The 12870-nt window shown below is 39.8% G+C and overlaps 1 protein-coding gene across 4 annotated transcripts in view; it reads left to right on the top strand.

Annotated features, from left to right (window-relative positions):
• Positions 1 to 12633, top strand: part of CCDC25 (coiled-coil domain containing 25) — a 36295-nt gene extending 23662 nt beyond the window's left edge. For all 4 annotated transcript variants that reach the window (XR_010339607.1, XM_064368735.1, XM_064368736.1 and 1 more), the window contains 2 exons: positions 5307 to 5352; positions 9481 to 12633. Coding sequence is in view for 3 of the 4 variants with exons in the window: in XM_064368735.1 (XP_064224805.1) it covers positions 5307 to 5352; positions 9481 to 9510 (76 nt within the window). In the remaining variant the exon portion in view is untranslated. The remainder of the gene's footprint in view (positions 1 to 5306; positions 5353 to 9480) is intronic.
• Positions 12634 to 12870: the final 237 nt, after the last annotated feature.

Below are 12870 nucleotides of genomic sequence, written 5' to 3'. Positions count from 1 at the left end.
TTTTTCTATAGTGTCATCAACATATAAAATACTCCTATTAATTAAAGGGAAAACTCAGTCTTATTGAATAAGATTTTTGCTTCAAAAGTTTATCTAATCAGTCCTACTTTCTAAGTTGTCACTAGTCTTATGTATTTTTTAATAATCTCCATGGATCTCAGAAAACCAAAAACAATTGCTATGTTTATTTCCATTAACCATATGCCACACAGACAACTTTCTGTCACATGATGCAGAGGATAGAAGAACATGGCACAGGGCTGCAGTGCTGGGAACAGGACTTGGTGACGTTGCAAAGATTTGCTTGGCACATCCAGAGGCTGTTTGCCTGCTGCGTTCTGCAGCTTTTGTGAAATTTCAACAATAGGCTCTAAGCTTCTGACTTGTTTTGTAATCTGTTTTTATACATTTTGCAGTGCTAGCATCACTTTCATTTCTGTCTTTGAATCTTCCACCCAAGATATAGAAATCTATTCCTATTACCTGATTTATTTTAATTTTGCATTTTTATTTGGCTTTTTGTGTTATTGTACCAAATATTTATTACATCAAAATTAAGTCAACCCATGTAGATGTCAAAACCAGAAGAAATAAGCAATAATCAGGGAAACATCATTACTATTGGATGGGTGAGTAACAGATGAGAGGTTGAGGCAGTCAAAACAAAGGGTAAGGACTATGGCTACCTGAGAGGGCTGTTTAAAAGTTGAGATGGGGCTGGGCAAAGTGGTTCATGCCTGTAATTCCAGCACTTTGGGAGGCTGAGGCAGAAGGATTACTTGAGCTCAGAGGTTTGAGATCAGCCTGGGCAACAAAATTAGACTGTTTCTATAAAAAATAAATAATTAGCCAGGCATGGTGGTGCAAGCCTATAGCCCCAGCTACACTCTAGAGGCTGAGGTGGGAGGATTGCTTGAGCCCAGTTGGCCAAGGCTTCCGTGAGCTCACTGCACGCCATCCTGAGTGACAGAGCTAGATCCTGTCTCAAAAAATAAAAAGTTATGACAGAGACTGGGAGATCAGAATTATAACTCAAAGCTCAGGTAACTGAAATGAGAGAAGTACAAGACCCAGGTGAAATGGTAAGTCACGGGTAAATGCATCTTCAATTTGAATATTGACATGAACTTGATTTTCAGGCAAAGATTACTTCAGCGTGGAGAATAATGTGGAAAGATTTTAGCTTGTAACTGACAAAGCAGGAATCCAAACTGAAGTCTAATTCTGAAGCCAAGAGTCTATAGCATGCTTCCTTTGAGGCAAGGAATGAACAGACTGGCAAGGCCAGAGTCGAGGGCACACATACGCAAGTGAAAGAATGAAAAATTAGGAATATTGTAGAGTGACTTAGAAGGTTTCCTTCTGTCCAGGATTCATGTTGTAAGTGATAAAGAGCCTTTATACATTTTGTGGAAAATTGGGAAAAAGTAGACTTACAGGTCGAATGATGTCACTTTGCTGATCTGATTGTTAAGGGAACCAGAGTGGGTGTGTCTAGGTCAGTTAAGAGGAAATGGTGAGACCATTAACTAATCAAATTGATGACAGTCTCATGACTGTCAGTACAAAGAAATGACTTCTTTGTACCTTTTTTTGTTTATCTTTTACACACTGCCACTGCCTTCTACTGTAAATAGCGCTGTGTGTGCTGTGCCTCCTTGTCTTACCTCTGAGCTCCTGTTTGGGAAGCACTCGTGCATCCTTGCCTCCCCTTAGAGGGGACAGAGTCCTTTGTCTACGCAGTGAATGACTAGTCATTTATCATGAATCTAGTGAGATTAGCTTCCTTGGTATGGTGATTCCTTTTTTGTTTCAATTTTAAAGTAATTTGTATTCAATATAAATCAAGTAACTTATAGATGTCATAATACATATTAAACTGTATGCTACTAAAATGTAGGGCATTAGTGTGACTTCATGAGTTTCAGAAATTGCAAGTATCCAAACAAAACTTAAAAACCAAATCACAGTTTTTATATCTTCTGAGCTTTCTTCCATAGTGTCCTCAACATACAAAATATTCCTATTAACTGAGAGGAAATAATTCTCAATCTAACTGAATGAAATTTTTGCTTCAAAAGTTTTATTAGTCCCACTTTCTAAGCTGTCACTAATCACTTGCATTTTTTAATAATCTCCATGGATTCGGAAAACCAAAAACAACTGCTATGTCTGTTTCTGTTAAATACATGCCAAACATATCCCAGGCTGGAGTGCTGGAGTGCCATCATAGCTCACTGCAGCCTCCAATTCCTGGGCTCAAGTGATCCTCCCACCTCAGCCTCCCGAGTAGTTGGGACTACAGGCTCACACTACCATGCCCGGCTAATATCTTTATTTTTTATAGAGATGGGGTCTTGCTATGTTGCCCAGCCTCCTGAGCTCAAGTGATCCTCCTGCCTCAGCCTCCCCAAGTGCTGGGATAAAGTCATGAGCCACAACACTTGGCCCCTGATATAGTAGTCTTGAAGCCAAGATCAAAACTCTGACAGCTAAAGAGTTGGAATCAGTGCTCTAAGCAGAGGGAACTATGTATGCAAAGACCTTGTATGGGAGCAGCAAGGCAAAATGCAGGACTAAAGTCGCAAGTGTCTGGAGCAGCAGGGGTGAGAGGGCACTTGGATCAAGGGGCCAGTCTATGTGGGCCCTTGCTGGCCATGTTTGCCCTCATCCTAAGAGCACAGTGAAGCCATCAGAAGGTTTTAATCATGGGTTAATACAATGAGGCTTGTGTTTTGGGAAGGTCACTTTGCTGACCTCATAAGGGAACCAGAGTGCATGTGGCTAGGTCAGTTAAGAGCATTCCACATCACAGATGATGGTAGCTTAGACTATGGTGGTCACTTGGGGTAGAAAGAAATGGATCCATGAGAGAATTTTAGGTAAAATGTTAGGATTGGGTGATAGTTTGGATTAATGTGAAGGGCAGGGGAAAGGGGGCTAAGAATGACTTTGAGGTTTCCAGTTGGAAATGGAATGGACAGTGATGCCATTCTTTGAGCTGGGGAACACTGGAAAAGAACTAAACTGGTTTAGCAGGGAAGAACATGAGCTGGAGATGGCCCTAAGAGCCTGAAAATACCCTTGAGATCTCAAAAACATGTCGGGGAGTTAGTTGGACTAATGGAAATGGAGCGCAGAGGAAACTAAAGAAAGGTAAATTTGTGGGTTTTTTGTTTCTTTGGTTGTTTTTTTTTTTCTTTGTGACTGAGTCTTGCTTTGTCACCCAGGCTGGAGTGCGGTGGCATGATCTTGGTGCACTGCAACCTCCACCTCCCAGGTTCAAGCGATTCTCCTGCCTCAGCCTCCCAGGTAGCTGAGAGTACAGGCATGCACCACCAAGCCTGGCTAATTTTTGTATTTTTAGTAGAGACAGGGTTTCACCATGTTGGCCTGGCTGGCCTCAAACTCCTGACCTCAAGCGATCCACCTGCCTCGGCCTCCCAAAATGCTGGGATTACAGGTGTGAGCCACTGCACCCGGCACAAGAAAGGTAAATTTGTGCATCACTGTCACACAGATGGGAATTCTGACCCAGTGGTTCTTCAGCCTGGGAAGATGGATCCCTACAACTGGGCCTACGGATCCATTTAATCTTCACAAGTGATTTTCAGATGCAGTGAGAATTGGCATTCTCTGCAGTAACCACTTGTGTTTCACAACATGTCTTTCTCCTCCTGCTCATGCAACCTGTTCATCCTGTCTGTTTTTTATTTTTTGTTTTTTCAATTCCTTGTAGACACCACTTACTCTTAGAAGCTTCAGCTGTTCTCTCCGTCTGGGTGTCTCCCAACTCATTATCTTTGACTGTGGCATTTCTCCTTCCCACTGGTCTTCAGTTTTCAGTTTCTACAGTTCATATTTACTTGGGTGTCTCATGATGGCTTCAAATGCAGCATGTCTCAAACCAGGCACATCTTCTTTGCAACATTTTTTCATTTCTCCTATTTTTTTCAAATCACTGAAGCTACAAACGTTGATGTCATTGTTGTTTCTCCTCTGTTTTATTCCTTCTTACCATTACAGCTGTTAACTCCAGGGATTTATGCCCTCAGATTGGGGTATTGCAGTAAGCTGTGGCCTGATTAAGAGTGTGAGCTTAGGAGTCAGACCTCCTTCAAACCCTGGCATCTCTTATCTCTAAGACCTTGGATAATTTACTTAACCACCCTGACTCTGCTTTCTATTTTGTACTATGGTCTTAAAATGCTCCTTGACCTATTAGGTGGCTGTAGGGATTAGCAGTAGTTTATGTAGAAAGCACTTTCTACAGTTGTTAGCAAATAAAGGACACCTAGTAAATGGTAAATACTGTTATTGTGAATGGACCTTCTTGCCTTGACTACCTCGCTCCTCTCTCTACTCTGTCTGCTACACATTACTCTTTTCAAAACACTGGTATTATGTAGCCTCACTTTTCTTTGTCTCTTTGTATATTTTTTAACAGTATTTTTCACTGTAGTTATTGAAGAATACGTCTTATTTCCCCTTGTAGTAAGTTCTGTGGGTCCAGGCTTTGTGTTAGTCATCATTTTCTGTTTTCTTCTCATCTGATCCTTCACCCAGGCTTAGCACAGGGTCTTATGCATCATGGATATTTAATAAATACCCACTGAACCTTATTATGGTTTTACTCAGTTGTGTATTCTGGCTTCTGGCTGAACACATTGTGTTCAGTTGTGCAATTAGGACAACATAATTGGGCCCCACATCCAGCCTGATTTCCCACTACTTTACTTTGAGAACCTAACTGAGTTAGCTGGATCTTGAGCAAGTCCTTATAGATACCATCTCTGTCTCTTTGCTCATCCCACTCTCTGGATCTGAAATGCCCCCTCATTCATCCTGCCCATTTGACTGCCTTGGTTTGGTTCCATCTTGTCTGTGAAGTGTGCCCTGACAGTTCCTGCCCACACTGATGTGTTTGCTCCTTGAATTCCTGTAGCATTTATAGTCTGAGCTGTATACCTCATCTGTAAATCATATCAGATCTTGGTTGTAGGTGAATTTCCCCATCTGAAAAGTAGGAATAATGCCACCTGTCTCGCCAAGTTATTGTGGAGGTGGTCACATGAAACAAGCGGAGAAAGCACTTTGTAAACTGTAAAGCACTGTGCACATCTTTTTGATTGTTTATAAATATTTATCCTTTAAATGTTACAATCTCCTTGAGTGAGGAGATTATATCTAGTAGCTCTTGTGTTTCTTCTAAAGCCCATGAGCAGTGCTGGATACACAGGAAATGTTCATCAAATATTTGTTGGCTGGATCACCATATTTTAAATGTGTTTTTTTCCCCCTTCTAGGAGCTATTCATCACTAATGAAAGTAGAAAATATGTCTTCAAATCAGGTATGTTCAAGTAGTGTGCATATAAGTTTGCCTTGAAATAATTCACTAAGAGTTTTTTATAATTGTGTTACTGGCCATTATTGCTTTGCATGTTGCAAATAGGTGACCATGATTTGGTAACCAGGACACCACTCAGGCTGGATTCTGTTAGGCATTGTGCCTCCTTCCCTATGGATGTTCTCATGTGTGTTTAAGTAGGCCATCTCAGGGAAAGAGATTGTCAGAGCTTGTGTACTGTGGAGTACAGGTCCATTGATTTTATATTTATAGGACCTTATTCTTTATTTCCCCTCTTTTCTGATTGTAGGCATGCAAAAGTGCCTTTAATTATTAGTGTTCTTTGTCAGTAGAGTCCATATTATAACTGCGTGAGAACAAAATTATCACCTTCAATTAAAATAAAAGTATTTACCCTAAGATCTTACATGACTAAGTGAAGCGTAAGTGACAAAATTGGTTGTTTTCATGTTCCTTAGGACCTGAGATATAAACAGATGGTGACCTGTAACACAGTACTGAAAGGATCTTCTTAACATCACAGCTAATTATTTGATTGGAACTATGTCAGAGAATGACTGTCCTTGAGCACTGTCTTTCCCAAAATTTATTTTGAGGTGTCTAAAGATAGCACAATTTAGATGCTATGGAATAGTCTGCAGAAAATGCAAACTGGGTGGACATATTTGGGATTTTTGCATGTTTCATAGTATAGTTTAAAAATATAGTCATCCCTCAATATCTGTGGGGGACTGGTTCCAGGACTCGCTAAAGCTACCAAATCCTAGTATGCTTGAGTCCCTTGTGTAAAATGGAGTAGTATTTGCATATAACCTATGCACATCCTTCCATATACTTCAAGTTCTCTATAGATTACTTATAATACCTACTTAGTGTAAATACTATGTAAATAGTTGTCATATTTTGTTTTTTAAAATTTATATTATTTTTATTGTATTTTTTAAAATTGTTTTTTTCCTCTAAGTATTTTTGAGCTGAGAGGTTGGTTGAATTCACAGATAAGGAAACCAAGGACCAACTGTAACAAGAATTTAAGATCCCTTATAATCATCTAGTCAAACCCCAGATTTAGTGCATGAATTAGAATTAATAGGATCTTACATCTTGTTTATATCTACATCGCCTTCTAAAAATTTGTAAGAACATTCTTATTCCCGTCTCTAAACTAAATTTATGAAGCTCCTTTATGAATCAGAGATGTTTCTTTATAATTGATTCCTGAAAAATTCCAGAATGACATTAATAAATGAAACAGAGCTTTGAATTTGAAGTTTAGAGACTTAACTGTTATCTGCTAATGGGGGAGGATTAAAAATCCCTTGGGCAAGGGAGCTCTGTCACAGTGGTTGGGTTAGATCCTTAAAAAAGTCATTTAACCTCTCTGAGGGAGTAAAATGGAGACATATTACTTCACAGGGCTGCTTCAGAATTTAAGCAGAGACACACCTATGTGAAAGTCTTCCTTGACCTATTCTGTAAATAGTCATATTTTTATACCTTATCCATATAGTCTTTGTTGCTGTTTTTCCAGAGTGTCAATATGAAAAGATGAGATGTGTTTAATCCTTTCTGGAAGCTAGTTTTAGATTTCTTGAAACTATTGGAACAATTTAACAGCTAAACAGAAGTCTCTAATATACCACAACTCAGATGTCATTGTTGTGATTATTTTGCTTATTGAAGTTTTCCATATTTTAAAGGCTACTTTCCACCAGAAATTTAGCCTGCATATTATTTCATGACGTTAGTTGTTTCATTCTCATCATTATGGATTTTTAAACTTTGTGTATCATTCTAGAGTTGAGAAATAAACAAATACACACACATATATACATACATACATACATACATATGCAAACACCATCTGACCAGTGACAGATGTTGAAAGTCCCAAGATTAAGAAACTGAATTTGTAGCCCAAAAGATTGCTAACCTTTCTACCCTTCCTCTCCCTCTGTTGCTTGCAACCTCTGTTCCTGACTTCCAAGTATGAATAAGGTTCAAGATTCCAAGGAAGTTTTGCACTGGGTGTTTTTATTCTCTCTTTCAATGAAAATGTTTTTATAGTTTTTCTCCATACTTTAAAAGAATAGGCTAATTCTCCTTATAAACATCTTCTGTTAAGGGATACAGATGTTTGTGTTTTGTTTTTGTTTTCCATAAGTTATTGGGGTACCAGTGATATATGGCTACATGAGTAAGTTCTTTAGTGGTGATTTGTGAGATTTTGGTGCATCCATCACTGAGCAGTATACACTGCACCATATTTGTAGTCTTTTATCCCTCACCCCCTACCCACTCTTCCCCCTGAGTCCCCAGAGTTCATTGTATCATTATGCCTTTGCATCCTCATAGCTTAACTCCCACATATCAGTGAGAACATACAGTGTTTAGTTTTCCATTCCTGAGTTACTTCACTTAGAATAATAGACTCCAGTCTCATCCAGGTCACTGCAAATGCTGTTAATTCATTCCTTTTTATGGCTGCATATTCCATCATATATATATACCACAGTTTCTTTATCTACTCGTTGATTGATGGGCATTTGGGTTGATTCCACAATTTTGCTATTGTGAATCGTGCCACTGTAAACATGCACGTGCAAGTATCTTTTTTGAATTATGACTTCTTCTCTGGGTAGAAACCCAGCAGTGGGATTGCTGGATCAAATAGTAGTTCTACTGTTAGTTTTTTAAGGAATCTCCACACTGTTTTCCATAGTGGCTATACTAGTTTACATTCCCACCAGCAGTGTAGAAGTATAAGGGATACAGATGTTTTATGATCCAATTTAGAATGTGATCAGTTGTTTTTTCATAGGCAAGTGTTTTTATAATATAGGACTTAAGTTTTAATTTAGCTTATATAGGTTCATCAAGAAGAATAATTACTGTAATTCCAAAACGTAGCCCCAGACAAGCAGGAACTCTGCAAATCTAACTCACAGCCTTTATAGGGAATTACATAGTTTCATTGATAACAACCCAAACTATCTTACTGAGTTGTTCATCTTCAGTGTTTGGGATCTAAAACTGACATTTGAAGATACTAAATGACTCTTTCAAACATTACTACTGCTTTTATTTCAGATTAAGACTCTAGGGCGATCATCGTCTTGGTGCCTGGATATAACACAATCATTAGTCTGCTCTTTGTGTACTTGTCGAAGGCATTTTTACTGTGGCTTCAGTTCATTGTGCTAATGGAAGAGACGCACGGAGAAAACCACTAAGTGAAGCTGGAGCTAAAACCAGACTGCACAGGAACCAAAACGTGTCATATTTCTCTATCTTCTTTAATAAGGGCTGCTTAGATAAGCCTTAGTCTGATCCCTTTGTCTAACAACGCTCGTGTCAAGCAATGGGAAAGAGAAAGAAGATAAAACAAATGCAGTGTTCAGGTTGTGACACTGGCAAATCAGAATGTACACTCTTAGTGAATATTGGCCAGAAAGGAGTCAGGGCTCTACCTTTGTGCGTGGCCTTCAGGACTTGCTCATAAGCCACACAATAAAATCAGTCCCTTTGTGCTGTATACCATCATGCAGGTTTTTTAAATTTAAAAATGTGGCAAACCAGCTAACTTGGCAAACTTGCCCATGTTTGACTTCCTAATGGCCTTTCCTATTAAAAAAGAAAAAGAGATCAGAGCCATGTTGTGAAGTCACAAATCTGTGAAAATGTTGAAGCTTAAATTACTGGAACTTGGACCAGAAATATTTTGCATGTTGGCAGAATTGTTGGCACGAGGCTATTGAGGCAGCATTTGCTTGGTACATTTGTTGAAGGATCTATCATGTTTTCTTATAGTCACATTTGTTTTGCACTATACTTGGTCAGGTGGGACTTACTTCATTATTTAGAAATCAGTGGTCTTTAGTTGCTGTGTAATCAGGTCATGTAATGACACCTCACAGATACAGCTGCTAATTCACCTCTCTCAGGAAACTGACCATTTAAGATGGAGAAGTGATGAATCAATGTAGTTATTTTACTTTCTGAACTCAGCAACTGAGATGAGAAGGCAGCTCGCTAATTAAGATAATTGTAAATGTTAAATATTGAGTTATTTTCAGGGCTTTGATGGTCTTGTTTTTTTGTTTCCTACAGGATGGCAATGATTCAGATGAATTCATGTAAAACGAGAAAAGGACCTTTGAAGAAGTGAATGTAGAGACAGTGGCAGACCTTTTGGTTTCATCTGTGTCCTGAAGCATAAAATACTACCAAAATTCCACCTTCATCCTACCAGAAATGATTGATTGTGGACTTTTAAAAAAATTGTACCTTTTTAGCTGACAGAAAAGGATCAGATATGTATAAATAGTTGAACTTGACAGCATATAACTTAAAGCGGAAATGTTTTTGCCAGGACATGTCTTGGTACCTTGTGAAAGCTAACTGCCCTTATTCTTCAGACAGACTTTAAAATGAACCAGATCTGAGAAGTACTTCTGTTGCTGTGGTCCATCCCTGAAAACAGATGTCTTGAAACACTTTTCATATTCTTAAAATAATCTTCACTTCTGTTAAGAAGAACATGTTGGTGGGTAATTATGTGAATGTCTCCCTGTCCCTGACTTCCTGATTAGAAAAAAGGGTGTCTGGGTTTTAAAAAAGAGATTTTCAGAAGATTATTGGCTTCAGTATTCACGTTCCATCGTGTCAGCTGGGACTGTTAGCTTAGGGACCCTCAACTCAGCCTGTCCCGGCTTTACGTCCTTGCTTCCTCTGAGCAGGGGCCTCCATCTTAGTCTCATCATATTTAAAGAAATTGACAGTGTTCATCAAGGTGGGGCCTGTGGCAGTTATTGCCTGAGCACCAAGTAAGCCAAGCCACCTATGCGACAGCTTCTGGGCTCAGGAGTAATTTCTCCACACTGGGGTAAAATAGGAAGGAGTGGTCTGTTGATCCTTTGGGAGATGTAGGTTACCTGATGTATGCCTTGGGATGAAGCATGAAGCAGAAAACCATATTGCAATTACGATTTTAGAAGGAACTAAGCATTTCACTAGCCAGCCAAGTAATGATTTTCTTTACCCGGAAATCATATTTGAGTTGTAACCCCAGAGTTCAATTTATCATTGTAGATTCAGCAACTTACTATGTAACATTACTTCTCACTTGAACCACTCACTATCTGTTGTGATTCTGAGCAGAAGACATCTTTTGATTAGAGTATGTAAGGCAACCCCTGTAGAATGAGACAAAACAAGGAGAAAGAGAACAAAGCCTGTAGGACCAGAGGCATACACATGGACATTTTACTCACCCCACGGCAGCAAGAATGACCTGCAGCAGGTATTCCACCTGTAGGAGCACTTGGGAACTGCGGGCAAAACCGAAAGGCTAGTGTTCCCATTTGTTCCATGCTGGTGTATGGGGTTGAACTGGAAAATTCCCTGAGGCGTAATTCATTGGCCAAATTTTGAGAGGGTATAGAAGATGACTTAGAGATGAGTGGTTTTTTGTATGTGTCTACTGATATTCAGCTTGACGTTCTGCAATTTTGAAAGTTATAATAAACTATCTTTTTTTTAATTTGGAAGGACAGTGATAAATAAATTCTTAGAATTTGCTATAAAAAGAGTAGCCCCCATCTACAAGCTGGTTTTGAAGGAGATCTTGCTGTAAACCTCATTCATCATAGGCACAGTCTGATGGGTTCTGTTGGGGGCTATCATCTTTCTCTTCCTCTGCTAAAAGCCTCTTTCTTCCAGATGCTGACTGGGTCAAAGGGATGCCCTTTCTCAGACATACTCTTGATTGACTGTGAATTTGTAGCTGTGCTCCTTCCATGCTTCCAAGGAGTCCGGCTGCTAAAGAACTCCTCAGTACCCCACATTGCAACACATGTAGATAGCACTTTTGAAGAGTACATACATTTTTACTGTAGTATGAGAGGTCCGGGGGCTCACATTTTAAACACTTCCTAACTCTCAGCTTACGCTGGTTTAAAATGTTCAGGTCTTTCTGCTGAATTCTCTTGAATTCATAGCTCTCCAACCTCCTCTGTGCTGATTCCCACACCCGCAACCCCCAGCCTCTGTGTTTTATTTTTTTCTCCATCTCTGTTGGTCCCAGGGAAAGCAAGGACGTTTTCTTTGGAGGACATAATAGGTTCATTACCCACAGGTCAAATTGTTGGCATTGAACTCCTCTCATTTCTTGCTATTGGATTGTTTCCTAAATGTTGGATAGGAGAATTAGATATTGTTGCTATTTTTAAGAGCTGTGTCCTTGATCAAATCTCTGCTGTGGGTCTGAGTCACTTTGCTAACACCATCTTCAGTTTCAACACTGATCGGCATGCAGGCGAGCGTCACGTTTAATTTACTTCACTAACTGCTGTATTATATTCTAATAGCTTTAGACTTCACATTTCTTATCCTCCTTTGTCTAGACTCGGGATCTTTGGGCAAGGGAGCTTTGTCACAGTGGTTGGGCTGGAACAAATGTTGAGAAGCTTATCAGAAGGCATTGAGATGAGCAGAATAGGTGATGGGCATTAAGAACCCCTTCAGTGTCCACGTGTTTTGTTGTACTGCCTTAACCTCATTCTTGAAGCATAGATTTCAGTGAGCCTTTCAGCTGTTCAGTGCCAGCAGTTTTCCCCAACTCAGGAAAGACGGTGTGAGCCGTATACCCAGCAGGATGAGACGGGGAGAGTTTTAGCTGCAGCTTCTATTTAAGAGCAAAGCCCTTCCTCTCACCGTTGCATCTGTCTGAGAGGGGAAGCTCTTGTTTTCCAAACTGGAACCGTTTATGGGGAAAACTGAGCAGGGTGGCAAAATGGAAAAGGAACAATTTTCTAGTTGTTTCTGACCCATGATATTGAGACCTGCTTTGTCTTTCATTTGCAGTACAGCATTTGAATAACAAATTTCTGTATTCAAAATGATCATATTAGAGTGACTGCGTGACCTTTGATTATAAAGCAGACTAAAACCGGACCAGACTACAGTGAAAAATATAAAATTAGAAACGTAAATTCCTAGCTAAATTTCAGCTTTGACTCACCTAACTCCAGGGAATAGGTGGCAGCTCAGAAACAAGGACGGCACCGCTGCTGCGGGAGCAAGCTCACATCCAGCTGGCACTTCATGAGAGCTCTTTCCTGCCAGGCACATGTGAGTTCCGTGTGGGCAAGACTTGTACATGTGCTCTGTCATTTCGAAAGGGAAATGATGCCAACCCCAGACGCAGCATGTCCTGAATGAATGATCTGTAAAATATAATAAAAGCTTATAGTTTGAGTAGAACTCTGTGTGTGTGTGTGAGAGCGATTTCACTTTCTACTTTTCTCCTGCAAGTCCCGGTCTACTGATGGGATGTGCCTGCTTATTTTAGGCAAGTCAGGCACAGCTTACATCCCCATGTGATGATGCCGTTCACACAGTCACAGCAGGAGCAAATCATAGTAAAGGGAAGGTCGCTCAAGAATTCCAGGAAGAGGCTTGAAGAACCCAGAGCTGAAAGTCCAGGATACTTGAACACTA

This window comes from Aotus nancymaae, unplaced genomic scaffold, assembly GCF_030222135.1.
Source record: "Aotus nancymaae isolate 86718 unplaced genomic scaffold, 86718_ANA_hifiasm-v0.15.2.pri h1tg000079l, whole genome shotgun sequence".
NCBI classification, from domain to species: Eukaryota; Metazoa; Chordata; class Mammalia; order Primates; family Aotidae; genus Aotus; species Aotus nancymaae.
Note: the sequence above shows the minus strand (reverse complement) of the source record. Positions and strands in the feature narration are given on the sequence as shown.